The 20,980-nt window shown below is 35.5% G+C and overlaps 1 protein-coding gene across 1 annotated transcript in view; it reads left to right on the plus strand.

The window, feature by feature from the left end:
- The window catches only part of CSMD1 (CUB and Sushi multiple domains 1), a 1,117,781-nt gene that overhangs the window by 731,474 nt on the left and 365,327 nt on the right, over positions 1-20,980 (plus strand). Inside the window, exon 7 of the mRNA XM_039568608.1 lies at positions 1,870-1,947. Within this exon, the coding sequence (XP_039424542.1) occupies positions 1,870-1,947 (78 nt within the window). The remainder of the gene's footprint in view (positions 1-1,869; positions 1,948-20,980) is intronic.

Consider the following 20,980-nt stretch of genomic DNA (forward strand, 5'->3'; position numbering starts at 1 on the left):
TATTCACTGCAAGAATTGTATTGTTCATTTCCCATTAAATGTGGATTATTTTTAACAGACTTGTTACACAGCCTAAAAACTGAACATAAAGTGGCACTTGATAGAGATTTTCATACCTAAGTCTAGAAACTAATCCAAAGAAAACCATATCCATGAAGTTTGCCCTTCCAAAAGTCCTTGGGGATATTAATCTTACTGTCTGCATTGATCTCTGTATAATGTACAGTTCCTTCCTGAGAAGAAAACAGCACACTGCTATCATAACCATTTCATACTATTCAGCTACAATTGTGTTTCAATCATCTTTCATCATTTGAACACCTGTTTTCCAGGTTTAGGCATGAATGGCTGCACTTGCACATAGCACAAAAAGTACTTTCTGCAGTACTTGCTCAATTTCAATAGTCAAGAAAAGCCTTCGCTCTGAGGTTGCAAAAGCATTAGAAGTCCAATTTAGATATAAATACAATGGAATCATGATTCTTGATGCAATATTTAAAGACCTCTTAACTTGCTGTTTCTACCACTTCACTTAGAAATCTTTGCATACAGATCAGTGTATATTGTAGTAATTATAAATTTTATACCATGTAATGACAAAAGTATAACTGACATTCTGTAGAATGAATTTATATGCTGTGAGGTACTAATTACTGCCATATAAGAAATGGCAGTAATTAGTTGAGTTGAATTAGCTTGAGTTGAATTCTTGTTTCTGTTTGTATCCTGGATAAATAAGTGCATTTTGATATTCTTAACCCCTGCAAGGTCTAGGAAAAAAGTATTTAATATGAATCAGGGAACGATTACAGGTTTTTGTAATTTTTGGTAACTGACATGCATCATGATGTTGTCATTAGCATTCTGATACAGAGTCAGGCATCAGCTATTTTGCAATTGCTATTGTTTTTTGACACAATAGTTTTGAATTGTTCAGGCTTGTTCCACAATTATTTTCTACGTCTGATTTTACTTTCCATTGCTCAATTTGTTCCCACAGAACTAATTAATATCCTGTGAAGTTATCCTACATTTCTACACTTTTGTCTTACCATTACAATAAAAATCCTACTCTGTGTCTTCCTTAAGGTATAGCTGCACTACTATCTTCTCATGTTTCTTCCTACTTGGCTCCTGATCCCACCTATGGTGCCCTAACTACTTAATAGAGATAGGCTGGGATGTTATCAGCCATTCAGCTGACTAAACAGAGAAAAAAGATATTAAACCTCTGATGCATCTGTTCTTTCTCACAAAACTTTGCCCCTTTGAGAGCCCTTACTCTCTTTCTTCTTTCTAATTCAGTTGAAATTGCCCTGTGGATTCAAAAGGGTTTAGGTGAGCCAAATAATGTAACACACTGTGTTAATCTCCTTAGGAAATGTAACTAAAAGAATGCCTCCTGATGAAAAGTGAATCAAATAAAAGCAGATGTGAATATCACATTTAAAGCTTGTAGTCCTTGAATATGTGTAGATAATGTTATGTACATTTTATGTAAGAAAAAAATGTTTTAAATGTTTAAGATTTTCTTATATGGAATGGCAAGCACAGGAAATCCATACCTGTAATTAAGACAGGCTGTTCTTTTCTTTGAACGTAAAGAAACTTGAATTCAAAATATTGCCAATCCTGATAATGTCTGTTTAAAAAGGACATCTTCTGAAACATGATAAATGGTTGTATTTTTGTAAAAATAAATAAAAAATAAAAATGTATTTGGATTATCACAGAAGCTGCAGTTATTTCAACCTGCTTTAGGTTTCCTATATAGCTTTGTATTATTGTAATGCATGATTTTGCTGCTATATGCCCTTTTAATGAGGTTTAATGTTGAATTATCTTCTCTTTGCTTGCTTGTCTTCTCAGTAAAAAAAGCAATTGAACTGAAATCAAGAGGAGTCAAGATGTTGCCCAGCAAAGACAGCAACCACAAAAATTCTGTCTGTAAGTTGTTTGTTTATACCCTTCTTTTTAGTGACTGCATATATATTCTGGAATCCTTATAAATACACAAATCAAAGAGAGGGATTTTGGGATGCTATGGTCATAAAATGGTTATTACTCTTTCAGTTGTCACTGAATTAGAACTCCACTGATAATATTCTATTGAGTGTAGAAAGCAGAATATGGTGGTTTAAAATCTCAAAAATATGGTATATAGAAACCCCCTGCATTTTATTTATTGCAGCATTTTTGTTTATTGGGTTATTTAGAATTCAGGGACACATGGCAAGTTAGGAAATCCAGGCAGAACGGTGCCATGTAGACTTCATCAATTCAGTACTGGGCACAGTGAAGGTATCTGAGAATTTTCTGTATCTAAATTCACACTTTGTAAACTCCCCTCACTCAATATCACAGCTAAATTCTGCCCTCGCCTTGCCACACTATGTCTGGTGACTGCCTCTCTTCAGTCTTGCACAGCGTGGGTTAAGAACTGCTGTAATTCCCAGCTTCTCAAGAAGATGGAGATCACCTTCCTCTCATTGCATGCATAGTGCACTCTGGAATGACATCTGTTTGGTCCCTTTACACCTTCTTCCATGGGTAAAGGGTAAAGCTAAAATCAAAATGCTATCTGTGGGACTATGAGGTTGTTAGTTTTTTGAGCATCACTTTCTCTGAACTGGCAATCTGACTAATATCCTGAGAGCTCTTTTTCCATTAATTAGGCCAGTCTTGAATCAAGAAGAAGAGGATATTTTTGAATTTTGAAAGCTGAGAGTCCCTTTAGCCCAGGAAAAAAAAAAAAAAAAGCCAGAGGTTAGGCCAGCATTCACACAGAACTCATTAAAAGTGTTAATGTAATGACTAAGATGTATTCAGATAAATTAATTCCTCATGTAATAACACTGAACTCAATGAAGTGAAACCTATGCTGTGTTTGCCTCATTGTGTGCTATTCTGCAAGTGCAGAGAGAGTGAGAGTCTTGAAAGCTGATGTCTAGGGGATATGGTTTTGTCTCTGTGTTTCTGTCATGCATTGTTTAATGCAAAGTGAGTTTTTGGGAGGCTCACTGAAACAAAAGAGGCATGACAATTTTCTGCTTTAAGTATTGCACATTGATGGTGTGGCACTCAAAGGGAACTTTTTATGCAAGGTGTAGCAGAAAAATTTGATCCATCTCTTTGGTGTTTGTATCTGAATGGGCGATTATTTCATTATTTATAAGTTACTTTTGGGACCTGTGTGATCTCTGCTAACGCTCTCAGAGCACATGCTGTCAAACACCTCATGTAATTACAGAAAGTGGAAGACAGGCTATAGAAGAAATTATTATAAGGCAGTCTGTTGTTTACCTCAAATGAAAATTGTCTTTTTTATCTTTGTGTTTTGACTTGTAAAACTTTATTCTCATGTGTTACTTCTGTCCAACATAAATCTAACTGCAATATTATTATTACCATTACTTTTACATATATAAAGCTTTTAAAAATTGTAAGATTAAAATACAAAAAGTTGGATTCAAATGTATTTTGATGCTCTTTCTGATGTAAGCCTTAAGTATTTAACCATTTTTTTTGCCCCTGCTTATGTAGACAGAAAAGGTAATTGGGGATTTGGCTTCAGAGAAGTAATAAGAGTGGATATTATCATTTGATGCCAATTAGCAATTTTTAAAAAAGATACGTTAAATACTAACACCTCGTGCCATTTTTGTATGTTAGGCCTTTTTAATATTCTCTCTCTATAAAGCAGAAAGCTTAGTTTTGGCTTTGTGGTTTATGGGGGATAGATGGAATGCAAATATCACCATGGCAAATGCTGTGAGAGCATACCTTGTGCATCTCAGGACCTGCAGCTTTCCCACAGCTCTTCCTCACAAGCAGAACCTGCAAGCAGCTGCAGAAAGCATTTCACAGTGCCATAAATCTGTTAGGATTAGGTAGAAAATGTTACCAGTGTTACCAATGATAATAACATTATTGATAATTCCTTGCGGAATGCAGAACAGTATTTCAGTATTTCAGTCGTACAGACACAGCTCACTCTCCTCCTCCTGGACCTGCCTGCATTCCTGGATGATTTCTTTCAGATCTGCCATCTTATAAAGAGTTAGGTAGCAAAGCATGGCTTTTGGATATAGGTGCCTCAATTAAAAAAAAAAAAAAAATTCTTTATAGATTGTGTCAATCCCCAGGGAAACAAGAGGGGTTTGCTGGGTTTTTTTTGTTTGTTTTGGTTTGGGTTTTTTGTGTTTTTGGTAGGGTTTTTGGTTGGTTTTTGGGGGATTTTTTTGCTTGTTTGTATGTTTTCATGGGGTTGGGGGGTTTTTTTGTTTGTTTGGGTTTTTTTTTAATTTGTTTGTGGTTTTTTGGTGGGTTTTTTTGGTGGGTTTGTTTATCTGTTTTTGTTTTGATTTTTTTTTCCTTTGGTACACCTAAAGGAAACATAACAAGTTAGTTTTTTGCCAGATACTCCTACTAGGTAGTACCCTTTAGCAGTGAGCCAGATGCAGCTGAATTGTGATTAATTTATGCAAGGAAATGGGAAAAGGATGGGAAAGATAATGGAAGTAAAATATGGTGCTGGTTCATCCATACCTTGCCCTTGGCAAAGGTGTGAAAGAGTAAACTGGGAAAAAGCACATGGGACAGGCAGTTTTCATATCTCTAAGTGCTTGAGCTACCACAAACACTGGCCAAATCCCAGTGTATTTCCCCTTGGTCATCTGAAGCTGATCTCTCAGAGGAGCAAGGACAAATTTGTATTTTATGAAGCTGCTTAGGGAAGACAAATCCAATTACACCTGTTGCTGTCCATCTGATTAGTTGCAAGTTTAGCCTACCACTTTTGTTATCATTCTGATAAATATGTTATGTTCCCAAAGGAAGTTACTTGATCCATCTTGCTGTCAACAGTCACTCTCATTCTAACATGAAAACCTGCCGACTCTGTGTCCCTAATAGCTTTGACCTTTTCTAAAACTGCTATGACTATAGTTTGCATCATGACTGATTAAATAAAAATAAAGTTTTGATTGCTGTCTCTTATATGAGTGTTTTCATGGGAATATTTCTGTCCAGCAAATCCATCAGAGGGTGATTATCATCTCTGAACATCTTGACCATTACCTCTACAGCAGAGAGATTTTACAGGGGAATCCTGTACATCCAAGAGAAGGAGAGCCCTAATGAAGTGAGCTGCAAGGACAGACCATAGTTGGGCAGACATGGTCCTTATAAAGGTCTCATTTTCTAGTCAAGTAGAAGACCTTGTATTTTATCTCTTCAAGTCTACATACAAAGCAGTTACTGCTAGTCATGCTACGTGCAAAGGATAACAAGTGAGTACAGGTCTTCAGGACACCAGTTCACAGAATATTGGGAAGGCGGGGCCTTAACTGCAGACCCGCTACTCGACAGCTCTGCAGATCTTTGTGCCCTCTGCAGCCCAGGAGCAGAGGAAGGTTAGGAGAGCAGACTGCCCCAGAAGCCCCTAATGCCATCACCCTCATGTTGCAGTGACAGGGCAGCCTCACACTTCCACACCTCCTCACCAGCGGGAGGACAGAGCACAGGAATGCACCAAGCTCACAGTGAATGCCAAGGAAGTTCAGTGAGGTGAGAAACATCATATCAGGTGAAAAATGGAAATGATTATACAGTTTATGTGGTTTGTGCAAATCTGCCAGTAATGCTAGTAATGCTAGCTAGTAAATCTGCGGTAGTGCTAGGAGGGGAAAGCAGCAATGAGAATGAAGTGCCTGGGAGAGCTGATTTCCTGAGTTTGCTCATGTCAGAATGCAGCATGCAGAGTGGCTCGCCACATGACACAGCAAACTGCAGGGAAAGTCCACAGTCTGAAACAGTAACAAAGATTAACAGATGAAGTCAGAGTGGTTCTTTTAAAAATATGGAATTAGTATTGAACCATGTTAACATTTTGTAGTAATTACTGCATATTGAGTGACCTAACCTCACTTTGCAAAATGGCATGTGTGAACTACTGTGTTTTTACAAAGTGTGAATTCTGTAAGTATTCACTAAGTAAAAACCTCTTATACTTCATAAAATCAATTTCAGGCTTCTGTAGTATTATTTGAAAATGTATTTTAGAATACTAGAGAAACATGTTAAATTCTTTGAAAATCATGATTTTAGTGTAAGATTAATGCATCCTCTGAAATTTGAGTTACAGAGTTTACCTAAACAGTTCTTCACCCTGAAGATGATAAAAAAAGCTACTTTACAACAATTATTTTTGTGGTGTAGAGCCAAAGAACAAATGAGTTTACAGTCTAAGTATTGATTAGTTGCAGCACATTAAGTTGAATTAATGGCACATGCTGTTGAAACGATAGTGATTAATACCAAAATGGGATTACATTGCTAATTCTGTGTAAGAGAGAAAGAATGACAGCAGTCATTATTTATCTTGTTGTTGGGTAACTCTGAGAAAAATGGCTTAGGACATTGCAATGTAAAGTTAAAAATGTAGAGTTAAAAATTTTAGGATGAAAATTTGTTGCTTACCAATACATTCCTCACATTTTAAATAAACTGACAATGTCATCTTCTTGACATCTGACTACTGGTAAGTGTACTTTGACAGAAGCAACATGATGACTAGTAAAACTTTGTTCTTCAGTTAATAAAAGAGTATTTTCCTAAGAAGGACAATATTGGACTAAATAGTTGCATTTAATAGCACAATTTTCTGACTTTTTTTCTTATACCTTAGCAAAAAACCAATTTATTTAAACACTTTTATATTTTGAGAGATCAGTACTTAGAAATTAGTTGCAAACAAATATGCAATCAACTTAACAAACAGATAAGACAACTGCTGAAGGTCATCTCAATTTCCAGATATAAAAGGAAAAATTACTGCTAGTTACTACATTTTTGCAATGAAATTTATAGCTTGTTATGATATAAATACCAATTTCTGATTATTGTATTTAATATTTAAATTACCTTATACATTTTTTCCCAAGAATATTTTATTATTTAATAATTTTTAGCATCTTTTTCTGAAATTATTTTAGGATTACTGAAAACCTATATAAGAATTCCATATTATTATTTTCAAAATACACATGTAATCGAAAAACTTCCAATTTTTTTTTTTGTGTGTGTGCTTGTATTGTATTTAGTTTCCACATGTGGAAAAGCATTTCTTACTGAATTTGGATTTTTACATGCTATTTATTATGTGCTGTGTCAGAATCAAATCAAGATAAAGAAATACTCTTAAATATTCATTGTTCTGATAGTTGTCAGTTTCAAATAAAAAAAAAACAAAACAACTATACAGCATCAAATCTATCCCACTCTCTAAAGTTATGGTCTAATCTACATTAGTTTACATAAATCAAATATAGCATCTCGTGCTTTCATTAATTTAAGAAACATTGTAAGGGTGATGGGACTGATCACCAATAAACATGACACAAAACAAACTACCCAAATAATTACAGGTGGTTGTTATCAAAAGATCCTAGGTTTGGACATTGTATGCATAAGTGCTCTCAATATGCAGTCTGTTTTTTTCCTGTGAATATTTTAAATATTATGTGAAGCTATATAAAAAGAATATAGGGATAGAAGAAAAATAGAAACTCTAAGATAGAGAGATCCTAGAAATTAAAAAAAAAAAAATCTGCTGGGAAGTAGATTTGTCCTGCAGAATTCCAAAGGCCTGTTCCCTTTCAAGAAGCACGAGAAATAAATGTAACATAAATCTCTCTTTTTAATTGGTCTCACTGCCAGATAAAACAAGTAAAGCAGATGGGAAAATGTTGGCATTTTTCGGGCTTATTCTGGGGCACTCAGTAGTGTTTGCAAGTGTTTTGAACAAGACTTTGGGGTGTTGCTTGCCCTGTTCTGACATGCAGGTGATCAGTTTGCTGTAGATTCCAAAAAAAATGCAAAGAGATGAGAAGAATGCCAGCATATCAAGAGACATACTTTACTAATTTTTTTAAGGAAAACTCACTAACGTTTCATTTTATAGTGTTATCTGTTTTATGTTCTTTAAAAAGAGAAATTCCTAATTGTGGAAATTAGGATTTCCAGTTACAAATACTACTGCTTTTCAAAGACTGGTGTTTCGCAGGCTCTTCATGAAGCATTGCAACAAAGGGTGAAAACTGACAGGCTTAATCTGTAGCTCTTTTCTGACCTTTAGTGAGCATCTCTTCAGCATTTTCTGTATTTAGTGGCAGATATATCCCTTCTTTCATGAGGAAAATTAAGGCCTTTAAAAGATAAACATTTAAGATTAAGATTCGTCAGAGGAAGACTGTTGTGTGCTAAGATCAATATGGAGCTGCCTCTCCCACTAGTTTCTATTGGAGTTCTCTCCAAAGATCTCAGTGTTGTCAAGGGAAGTTACTGTGTTACATTAATTTACAGGCACTGAAATGATTCTCATTTTTAAGTGCTCAAGAAGAAACTTCTTAAGTGCCTACACAGTATCATGGGCTCTCCAGCCTTTTCAATCATGAAGACTATTTTTCATTTGTTCAAATATCACAGCTTGAAAAGGACAGCATTTTTCAAATTTCTATTTATATTGTGCATATCTTCAAATGAGAGAAAGGATTGTTTATAACTTACTAGTGTAGTACTTACAAGGTTAGGAAACACAAGGCTTAAGTATCTAAGATTTTGTGTGCCCAGTCTGTCTGCCAATATCCAACTTTATTTCAAAAAGTCTTTTAACAGAAATACTGAGCATATGTTAATTGTTCAGTTAAAAATAAAGAAAAGAGAGGGAAGTAACATTTAAAACACTGGTACTGTTATACAACAGGTTACATAGATCCTGGAATATTTAATATTAAAATTTCCTTGTTATATATGTCTATGTATACCTACATACATACATATATATAATTTTAAATAATGCATAATACATAATATTCCATTACACCATTTACCACATGTCTCATAAAAGATTAATGACTCTATTTCCCCTTGTTACCGAGTATTATGGGATGAAATTGGGCAGTAGGAAAAAATAACTGCAGCATTAACCTCTAACAGTTTTATAAAGCATTAATAAAACAGGAAGGCTAATTACCCTGATATACTTTGTCCTATCATAGACTGTAATAATACAGTTGCCCAAGAGTTACAGAGTTTTGGATCTTCAGAGAAGATTAGTATCCCTATGCAACGAAATTCTTCTACAATGCTATTTCACTATATTGTATAAATTGCTTCATAAATCAGGTTACTAAATTATACTTGGTGTTTCTAAATAAGCCCTCATCATGGTAGGAGTTTAAATATCTTTTAAAATACTATGCAAAAATCTTGCTGTGAAAAGAACTACTGTCTAAATATATTTGTGAAAAAAAGCATCACTTATAGCTACAAGCAAAACAAGGTGCTTCATCAATTATTTAATACATAATTTGCATATATAATTTTTAAAATAACCAGAAGAAAACTTCTATTAAAATATGTAAAACAAGGTCTAATCTGATTGAATTATGGATGGTTAAAATGAATTGTTATCCAGCTAGGAACCTGAAACCGCCATTAACTAATTTTCATATACAATTAAAAAACATTACTGATTATTCAAAGTGAATGTTCATAGTGTAGGCTACATTGACATTCAATTCTGTTATTTTCAAAGTCAAAGGCTTAAAAATAAGCAACTTGCTTTTAGCAATTACAATTCTGTATAAACTAAATATTCATGAAAAATTTAAATATAAACTTTAATACTTTCATATATCTTCCTTGGCTGAAGTTCTACGTACAGCTCTGTTAAAAACATGGATGTGGGCAGTAAATAGGTTGAAAAAGGAAGTCTTGATAGAGTCAAATGATATATGTAAATTATGAAGGCATTCAGAATTTGTGGGTGGGTGAATTCAGATTTCTAGAACATAAAAGTATGAATACAGCTTTAATTAAAGAAAGCAGTGTGATACTGGTTATGCAGTGAAGGTATGCTGCAGAATATAGACACCCTTACTGTCAAGTCCTTTGGAACAGTCAGAGACTTCCCACCTGCTGCAAGGAGATTTCCACTTTCCACAGAGGCAATATCATATTGCACTTATGTATGTATTGAGATGCTGATTTTCTAGATCCTCATTGTGGGAGAATATCTTCAGAATTTGATCGAAGGTCTTGGACTATTTTCCTTTTTCAGAATTTGTTCTGTACATTATGAAACACTTAGGAAAATAATTTCAACTGTGTTGGCACAGTATCTCACTGTCTGTTGTTAGCCTGTCACGCTGGAATATATCTATTCCTGCAGCTCTTTTGAGCAGAACTGCATAGTGCCAGTGTCAAATATGCTCAGAACAGGGAAGTTTTGTTAGATGGCAACTAATTTATCAGCTTCAGCTCAGTTTGTGTCCACTACTCCTTCTTCACTTGGAAAAAGGGAAGTAAAAAATTTATACAACACTATATATTAATTTCCTCAATAATGTGCATTTAGGAGCTTGAAATATTTTTGGATTGGGAACAAACACGAAAAGAAGGAACTAAAATGGAAATAAATACTTATTTTGATTTTGGCAGGAAAGGACAAGTTGCTAGGGGGAGGGGATTATTCAACATGGTATGCCCCCCCACTGAAATTGATAGAACAAGTTGTTTGTTCTTAAACAAACAAACAAACAAACAATAAGGTTACTCAGCTACTTTATAAAAAATAAATGGAAAGAAAAATCCTGAAAAACCCAAAACTACCTGGCTAAGTTTTCTGTTTTATGTTGACATACTTGAAAAAGAAAGGATTGTAAGTGTGGTGCTCTGGCTCATATGTGTGCTTCTACCATACAAGCCATCTGAACTCTGGTAAGAATCACAAGATCAATTTTTCATATATTAAAGTAATGTAAGTTTTAATATACATGATGGCAATCAAAATTTTTTCATTCTGAAATGTTTTAATCTACCAGGAAATAAGTTTGTCTTAAAGTCCACACTGTTTCTGCTAATACAAGCATGTTTAATTTCTGTCTTCACTTCCTTTTCTGCTTCAGGCTTCTAACATGAAAGAAGTTCTCCCACATAAGCAAATGAGATGTGTCAAAAAAGTATGCATATCTTCCCTAGTTTAATGCTTTTGAACTGAACTCTGATGCTCAATGCCTCTGCTAGTGGAGCTATAAAGTCAGTGAATTAACAAATTAACAAGAGAAAAACAGAGTTTCTCTAAGCCGGCATTTTATGTGGCATATATTATTTTATTCAAGAAGCAACTTTTTATTGCCACATCAGCTTTTCTTCCATGTTTTTGAAGTCATATGGTAAACCTGATTCATACTGAGAAGTCACATTCCTTTCTCAATTCTACCAGACCTGGTTGTCAGTAGTCTGCAAATGTATCTGCAGTGCAGAACATCAGAGGCTAAAATGAAAAGCACTTATGTTGAGATTAAAAATACAGCATGAAGCAGTGCCAGCTGCTTCTATAGTACTCTGTTGTATCTATAAAATATACTAAAAATCAAATTAATATTTTAGGGTATGAAAGTTCAAAAGCACTTAAAATACAATAAATGATAGTAATTTCTGGTGTAGTCCTCAAGCAGAAGTACTAACATGTAAGATGGGCTTGGTTTGACAGATGATGAGACATTTTGGAGAGGCAGAGTTTGAATCCCACCCCACTCTTGTTGCAGAAAACATAACATGCCCTCAATTTCAGTCAGGTTTGCTATACATTTTTTTTTCTGTTTTTCAGTCTTTCACTTCTTATTCTGCCATAGTTTCTTGTCTTACTGTATGTACTGCATCTTATTTTTGTTTAGAGCAGCCCATATAATGCTGTGTTTCATATTTGGGACCAAAACAATGTTGTTAACACATCAGAGTTGTGACTGTCATTAAACAGCTCTTACACAGTGTTCAGGCTTTTTCTAGCTATCTCACTGTCTTTCTGTTTCACACTTTGTTTTTCCTTTCTTTTGAAATTCTGTCATTACTTTCAAACTGTCTGACTGTTGCCATTTAAATCCAGCTCTTGTTCCCTCTGCATTTGTATCAGGCTGGGTTTCTCCTCAGGGAGGCCTGGAAGAAGAAGAGTAGATGATTGTGCAAGGAAAGATTAGCTCTCAGTTCAACACCTAAGACTGGATACTCATTGGTCTCTAGAAGTGGAGAGTACTGCAGGCATGGCACACTTCAAAGTCTTAGGTTTTGTTAAATTTGGCATGTATTTGGGATGTATTGCTTAAACATGTTTATTTCAATCACCTTGAATTACTGTTTCCCAAAGGCCTCCCATTCGGCCATTTTTAGTATATGATGGAAGAGCAATATTCACATCCTTGGCACAAAAGTCACTTTTGCAACAAATACAAGTTTTGAAGATGGTGCTAATACATTCCCATAGAAAAGGTGATTTTTTTTTAGTGTGGAGAACTGGATTTTCCTTGTGGTTCTCTCAAAAGCAAATGAGATGAATAAACAATAGTTTCAATTTAGTATTATTAAAATAAGAATAAATAAATCCAAGGCAGATGCCTGAAAAAGAAAAATTAAGCCCCAACTGCCTCTGTTTGATAGTTACGTACAAGTGTACGAAAAAATAAAGACATTTCTGAGTAAATTTAAAACAATTGAAAACATCAGCCCTGCCTATAATACTGTCTATAATATTTACCTGTTCTTTGTTCCTGTTTTGCCGTCCACTGAAGTCCCTTCCCTAAAATATATATTTAGACATGACTACTTCAGTCTTTAGAGAAGTAATATACAACCTCATTGATGATCTTCTGAAACATTAGCAATGAGTGAAATATTCAGGATGAGTGTCACAGACATTTGTCAACATGGGAACTCAAAATTCACCTTTTAAGAGAACTGATGAAGCATATATAGAGAATATAAGGAATAAAAGAAAGACTGCTCATTTTCTTGGATAATTTTAGTTAGAGTTTAACAAAAGTAAAATAAAAAAGTTTTAACTGTGTCAGCGCACGATAGTTTACTACAGTCAGAAGTCTAGTGTTTGAATTATTTCCTCACTTACATGTAAGAGCTTTCATATGGGTATGACTTTTACATCTATACAAATATTTCTAAAAGGTCCAAACCCCCACCATTCTCCCTAGTAAACAATCACTTAGCTTGTTTCAGTATGTGTTGGTGTAAGAGAACACAGTAATCTCTCTCTTGCCTTCTTTGCTTCTTGTTCTTACAGCTTCTTTCATTAATGCAAACTCTTCAGTAGACTCTCTGACACTCATTTTGTTGGCAGAAATTGCCTCCAGCCTTGCAATTCTGTTCTCTTTCCGAGTTTTTGCTGCCTCCTGCTGACTCTATATGAGAGAGGCACTCAGAAGCTTTCTGAACAATGCATTTAAGCTGGAAGTAACAGAGGGTAGAGAGTAACAGAGAGAAAGCCTCTCTTGGTAAAGAAATCAACATGGTAAATATTGAGGAATCCATTCAGTGCCAGTAGCAAGGTGAGCAGATGGAGCTTGAGCTGCAGGTTGAGCTCTGGTGGCAGAGCCTGAAAACTGGGCAAATAAACTTTGCAAATAAAGGGCTTGGGACCTCTGGCCCAGCCAAGGGACTGGACACTCAGAGACATGGCAAGAGCTGAGGACTCTGCTGGAAGAGCCCAGATCTTGGACAGTGAGGGTATAAAAGCCCTGGGGTTTCCTTTTCTCAGGGTCCCTTCTTAGAGTCACCAGCTCGAGCTGTTCTTCTGTTGTTGCACCTTGATTAATTTATTTTAAGGATCCAGGTCAGAGACTCTGCTGTGGGAAACTGGGGGTTGAACCAGCGAGGAAACCTTTGTGAGAGTGGGGCATTCAGGGAGACAAACAGGAACCTGTCCAATCACTGGAGCCACCTGCTGTGAACGGACTTCAGTCCCTGCCGTGAAAGTCTCTGGTGGTGGGAGTGTGACTGCCAGAGTGTGGCTCCTGGATGGTCAGACAGGAAAGTTTCCTTAACAATAAAAATGTAAAAACAGAAAAATTGCATATAATTCAGACAACAATTGTGTGTAATTCAGACGATAAAACCTTTTGGATAAAAATTAGAGAGAAAGAGGTGTTAAAGGGATGTGACACTGTTTGCTCTAACAGCAAGCTTATTAACACTTCATGCTTAAAATGCTGTTCTCTACGAACTAATAAAAACAGCCCATCTGCTGCACACCAGGTAACTAAAGCTCATAAGGAAAAATGCTTGGCAAAAAGAGAAAAGACAAATCTGCCCTGTTAGCTGGAATTGAATTATGGTTTTGGAATTCTCCAGTACTGTAGCAACTATTTTGTATTCCATATCAACTTATTATATATGTTAAATACAAGTACAGCAGTCCTATTGGCAGTACAAGTACTTGCATTCCTATGGCTCAGAGCATATCTAAGATGACTATTCAGTCTAACAGTAAATACTTTAGTCCTCTTTCTCTTAACACTTTTTTATAATAGCAGCATGATAATCATAGATATATTGGAAAAGCATATGATTTTCTCTCACAAAAAGTAGGAATGTCATCTCAATGAGTGACATGTATTTGTTAAACCCTTATACTTTTAAAATAATTTATAACTCGTTTCTCACAAAAATACATTTACATTACATTACAATAATGGTTTTGGTAAAAGTCCAAGCCTAGTCCTAATTTTTCATATTGTTGGGAATATTTTCTCCATGTCCATCAGTAGTCCTGGCTAATGGTATATGTAGTCTGTGTTTCAGGGGACAATAGTGTATCAATTTTTTCTTTTGTCTTTAATTTCTTGTATAGAGAGAATGAAAGGTTTGTTGAGGTAGTTGTGTATTATTATGCAATTTAAACTGTCTGTTAAACAGTTACATTGCCTTGCTCTCCCTCAACAATAAGACACAATTTTTGTATTTCTTTTGTCTGTACAATAGAGGCTGAAAGCACTTTAATTGACAGAGGCTCAGCTAGAATTCATGGATGCCTCCTGAGCCCCTGCTGTGTTCTCCCACCCTTTGCAAACAACACTGCTGAGGCTAACAAATTCCCCTGGATTAGAGGAGTAGCAGGATTAGCGTTAATACTGGTGGGATGTCATCAAGTCTCTATAGCCAGTAATACACTGAGTACTCAAAGGTAATTATAGTTGTTAATATTTAAAAGCTGTAGAAATGGTTATATGAATAGGTTTAGTACATGGACTGTAGGAATGCCTCTTCATGGACACAGAAAAAAAGACCAAAATATCTTTTACAGGAGAGTTAAAGGTCAATTCCTTTTCTGATTTAAAGGGTCAATCTGCATAATAACAAAGAGCAGAGTCACTTCCAAGAATTATCTGGGAAAAAGTCATTTTTAATATCAGAAAAATTATTTCCCACTGACATTATTCTAAAATGATGGTTGATTAAACTGGTTGTGCTAAGGCTTTAACTTTGAAAAATAAACTAAACTAAAGTTTAAAGCATAAATTCATTAGTGAAATTCACAGAGCATGGGAGAGATGGGCTTAGGCTGGAGAGCACTGAGTAGCCATATCTGTTACACTGTAATCACCTTGATCTTGAATTATATTTTCCAAATAAATTCAAATAAAACAATTATTCATAGATACATCTTAGAACTTAATTATTAAACTGTTTTAACTTGTGGCCTTTTTAAAAAAAAGGGAAAAAAAGACCCTGTCAAATTCCACTTCACAGTATTTTAACTGGAAAAAAAAAATCTTCATAAAAGCTTAACTAGAATGGCTTGAATGGTTGTATAGCTGTTTAGAATTCCCCACAGGCAAAGGGTTGCACAGCATTACCTGTAACTGTTTAGCTGAAGAAAAGCAACAACTTTGAATCCAAAAGAAAGGGCTTTTGGGACCTCATGAAACAATATGCATACAATATCAGTACAAAATATGTGCACCTTGTTTCTGTATAGTTATACCCTTATTGTCACAAAGCAGAGAAGAGCTGGCTCAGTTCTTCAATACAATGGTGATTGCATCAAGGATTCACAGCATGTTTACAACAGAGAAAAAAAATCTCACAACACCCTCACCCCCCAAAAAAATCCCCAAACTAAAACAAAACCCCCCCCCCCCGATATCTGGGTAGAAACGATAATTTTAAAAAAAATAAGCTGGCAGAAATAAGTATTTTCTTAAATGCATATGTTTACATTCTTCCCAATATCGAGCACTTCTTCTGAGAAAGGTGGCAAAAGAGAAGAAAATTATTGAGAGGTTAAGACTAAAAATTGATGTTGCAGTTCACATGCTTAGTTTTTGACAGTTCCTCAGTGGGATCTCTGTTAGCCCTTGTTTTATAACAGAAAAAGGTTGGCAAAATTTATGTCACATGTCCAACATGTTTCTACACCAAAGTTCTGTTCAACAAGGTAGACTAAAGAGAGTGCTGTTTTGTGACACTCATGTAATGGATCCTGTTTTAAATATATAAGGTGTAAAAATAGTTATGAAGACAAGAGGTAAAAATGCTTGATATTAGAACCTTTTCACAGAATTTAAAAGAGCAAAGATGTCTTCACGTCTCTGCTACTAACGCCATTTAAATAAAGAAGATTGGTTTGCATAATGATAACAAACTTGCGGGTCATAAGAATTGCTAGGGCCTCTGTGATGCTTATCTTTGGGTTGCAGAGCCCAACTGATCATAGTGATGTGTATGTACTGTAGTTTGACTATTACTTTACATCAAACTGAAGTTTTTCATTTTTGATTGTACTGTCTCTTGGAATATAGTATACCACAGAGTAGTATTTTTGGTTTTCTTACATAATTTGTTCTAGTTGCCATAAAGATATTTATTTAGCAACATGATTTATCTAGTAATAAGACAAATTCTAAGCATTTTAGAACAAATTCTGAACAGTAAAATTTAGGGAAAATTCTTTGAGAAAACCCTATGCAAATTTATTAAGATTAAAAGGTCTCTGGTATAATCCAAATCCAGTTGTTAATGACACATAGCATTAATCACTGTACTTGTAATTCATCCATTTTCATATTTTTAAACAAATTGCATGTTTTACCATGTACATGCATCAAAACAAAGCCTAAATGTAAACTTAGGAAAATCAAAGTTCAAATTTTCTTTACAGTATCTGACTTAAAATGTCTTTTGTTGGAATTCTTCTTTACCTTGTTAAAAGGCTCACACAGAGAGCACAACAATATACATAAAAGTGCAGTGGTTATGCCATGCATTTTTCAGCATCCTCTTGGGATAACACTGTTACTTTGTTCTGTTTGCTGCAATCTGGTAATGAATATTGGTGGGAAACACAAGCTAACTCAATCTGCCAGCCAAAAAAGACTTGTTATAAAACCCCTATTAAAACACCTATAACCAAATTTGGTGTGATTTCCTGGTCATAGCACTGCCTGTCAGGGAGAAGATTGAGCTCTGTAACAAACAACTACATCTATCATAAGCCTTCTTCGATGCCTGAGAAATAGAAACTAGTTTTAGATCTTGCATATCTGGTAAGAATACATTTCTTCACAAAGATAACTGAAACTTAACTTTTTTTTTTTTCCTACACTCTCTGAACAAGCATAAAATGAAATGGATCCAGAGGTTAATTATGAGTTGCTTTGCATTTCTTCCTGGCTGTAAACTTGTAGAGGCACTCTAATAGAGATTCAAGAATTCAACGTATTTAATTTCATCACATGGATTACTTCAAACAAACTATTTTGAAGGAGATGTAGGTTTTTCTGTTGAAGTTTGAATTTATTTACTTTTTTGGCAGCTTATAAATGATTTTTCCTTGGTCTTATCTCACGCAAAGTTTCACAGGAAAGTGATATAAACCCATTATTATGATCTGTGGGGTGTTTTTTGTGGCAGTTTTTTGGGAGTTTTTTGTAGGGTTTTTTTGTTGGTTGGTTGGTTGTTGGGTTTGTTTGTTGGGGGGTTTTTTTGGGCTTTGGTTTTTTTTGGGGTTTTTTTGGTTTTTTTTTGGTTGGTTTATTTTGTGGAACAGTGTTTGCTGGGTTTTGCTTGTTTGTTTGTTTTTCCTTTACCTATTCTTGTTATGAGGCTCAGATGAGAATTTATTTTGCATCTCTGTTCCCTGTTCCGTGCACGTATGATTTTCAGAACCATGTTCGTATTTCATTTTTATTTCACTGTAGTAGACGTGGAATAATTCCATATTATACCATCTTGGACATCTCTTTTCCACAGCAGTTTCTCATATTGTCATATTCTCTTTCTTTTCCAACATCATCTAAGATGGGCAAGGGTAAGCTTCCTTTGTAAGATGAAGTATATGGACTTTACTAGCTTGAATGGTAGTTATTAATCTTATTACAGCTATTCAAAATACTCATTCAGGAATTCCTTTTAACTGTGGGAGATTCATGGACTTCTCTTCCGATATTTTAGATGCTTGCTCTCCATTTGACTTTCAGATATTTTTGTACTTGGAAGTCATCCAGTAGGTTTGTTCCTTAATTCTGCTTTTAAGATACACTCAAATGTCATTACCTTTTTCTTTCTCTTATTCTCTCTTGCTTCTGTTTTTCACCTGTGAAAGTAATCTACTGTCTTTGAAGCAGCAGTCCTAGCTTTGTGATGGTCACTCTGAGGTTGATTCCTGGTCTACCTGTCTCAGAACTGCATGGCTATGGTTAAATAAGATATTATCTTGTTTCACACTGACTGACCTCATTGTGTTAGTTATGGAGCAGTGCCTCGTTTGCCTTAGCTTTGTGAAATTTTGTGACTGGCCAGACATTACGCTGATCTCCTTTAGTAACCAGCTGACTCACCTAGTAGACAAGGGAAAGGCATATAGTCTACCTATTGTGCATATAGTCTACCTGGACTTCAGTAAAGCTTTTGATACTGTCTCCTCCCATGGAGAAGCTGGCAGCCCATGGCTTTGAAGGTGCACTCTTCACTGGGTTAAAAAGTGGCTGGATGGCTGGGCCAGGAAGTGGTAGTGACTGAAGTTAAAACCAGCTGGCAGCTGGTCACAAGTGGTGTCCCCAGAGCTCAGTACTGAGGCCAGTCCTGTTTAATATCTTAACTGATGATCTGGATGAGAGGATCGAGTGCTTTGCAGACAACACCATATTGGGCTGGAGTGTTGATTGAGGGATCTAAACAGCCTGGACCGATGGTCTGTGGCCAGCTGTCTGAGATTCAACAAAGCCAAGTGCCATGTCCTGCACTTGGGTCACAACGACCCCTGCAGTGCTACAGGCGTGGGGCAGAGTGGCTGGAAAGCTGCCCAGCAGAAAAGGACCTGGGGGTGCTGGTCCTCAGCCAGCTGAACATGAGCCAGCATGTGCCCAGGTGGCCCAGAAGGCCGATGACATTCTGGCCTGTATCAGAAATAGTGGAGCATGTCCAGAAGAGGGCAGCAAGGCTGATGACATGTCCAGAGACTGAGTCCTGTGAGGAGCAGCTGAGAGAGCTGGGGCTGTTTAGCGTGGAGAAAAGGAAGCTCTGGGGAGACCTTCTCACTCTCTACCACTGCCTGAAAGGAGGTTGGAGCCAGGTGGGGGTTGGTCTCTTCTCCCAGGCAACCAGTGCTAGGACTAGAGGAAATGGCCTCAAGCTGTGCCAGGGGAGGTTTAGGTTGAACATCAGGAAGAATTTATTCACTGAAAGAGAATTTAGGCATTGGAATGGGCTTCCCAGGGAGGTAGGGGAGTCACCATCCCTGGACGTATTCAAGAAATGACTGGATATGGCATTTAGTGCTATGGTTTATTTGACAATGTGGTGTTCAGTCAAAAGGTTCAACTTGATGATCCTGGAGAACTTTTTCCAACCTTGATGATTCTATGATTCAATAAAATGAACCTGTAGTAGCATCCAGCTGACCTTCTTAGTATTTTTGCCTACTCCACTTTTGCTTTCTTTTATGCACAAAAATATTTATTTAGAGTTGCTTTTTTTGGTTTTTTTCGTTTGCTTCTTTTCTTTGAAGAAGCCTTGCACATACCTTGAGAAACCATAGCTTTAAAAACACTGAGAAAATCAAAGTATGAGAAAGTTAAGGAAAAAGTCTCTTCAGTGTATGTGAGAAAAGTAGAAGAAAAAGAATGTGCTGCCTAAAAAGTCATGGTTTAAAACAGCACATTATGAGTTTCAAAGAATGATAGTTGTACATTCCAATGGAGTCTTCTAATATTTTCAATGCCTTCTGTTTGCTTAGTGAATGAAGAGTAATTGAACACAGTTATCAAGAGTCATGAAGGAACAATTTATAATGCTTTATCTTAATTTACTAAAAGCTTATATAGCTGCAAAGTATCATTTGTCCAACTATGTTAAAGAAAATTAGTTTTTCTTCTCTTCCTCACTGGGTTATTTAGAAGTTTCTCTAGGTGTTTGACAAATTAAAAATTATCTTCTTGGAGAGAATGTTAAATTTCATTAGTTTTAAAACTGCAGAATATCAAATAATAGAAACAGTGAGTTTTAATGGGATTTTTTTCTCCTCTATGCAATGTACCTTCTTTTATTCCGGTCAATTTTTAGGCCTTTAGATACTTTTAGAAGTCAGAAAAAGGCAAGAATAGGTATAGTGTATTAAAGGACACTTGTTGTACCTGATAGAAACATTTTAAACATAGAGTGATCTGAAGAGAAAGTTCTATTTTTTGTGCTCTCTCTCCAAATATATAATTTTCATTTATGTATGCTATTTATAGTTATATATAAATATTTTTATTGCATGTATATTTTATATTTTATACAAAATGTATGTTATAAAATTATAAAATATTTTTATGTGTTTGAATCAAGCTATAGTTAAACATATGATGATTCCTAGCTTTTGTTCTTGGCAATTTTAACATTATAGGCCATAATATAGTACTACTTCAGACTTTAGGAAGCAGTATCATTGAAAAATTATGTTGGTATCTAGCACAGTCGAAGTATTTTACTGAAAGGCAAATTGTGGAAAGATCTCTGTACTTTGATAGGTTCTCTCTTAACTGTGATCAGTCATTGAAAATGCTGAGTTTATTTTATTCAAAAAATGGCTTTCCTCCCTCTGGAACCCTGAATAGATTTGATCTACGTAAAGAGTGTGTAGTGTTGA

The sequence above is a fragment of the Corvus cornix genome, chromosome 3 (assembly GCF_000738735.6).
Source record: "Corvus cornix cornix isolate S_Up_H32 chromosome 3, ASM73873v5, whole genome shotgun sequence".
Classification (NCBI taxonomy): domain Eukaryota; kingdom Metazoa; phylum Chordata; class Aves; order Passeriformes; family Corvidae; genus Corvus; species Corvus cornix.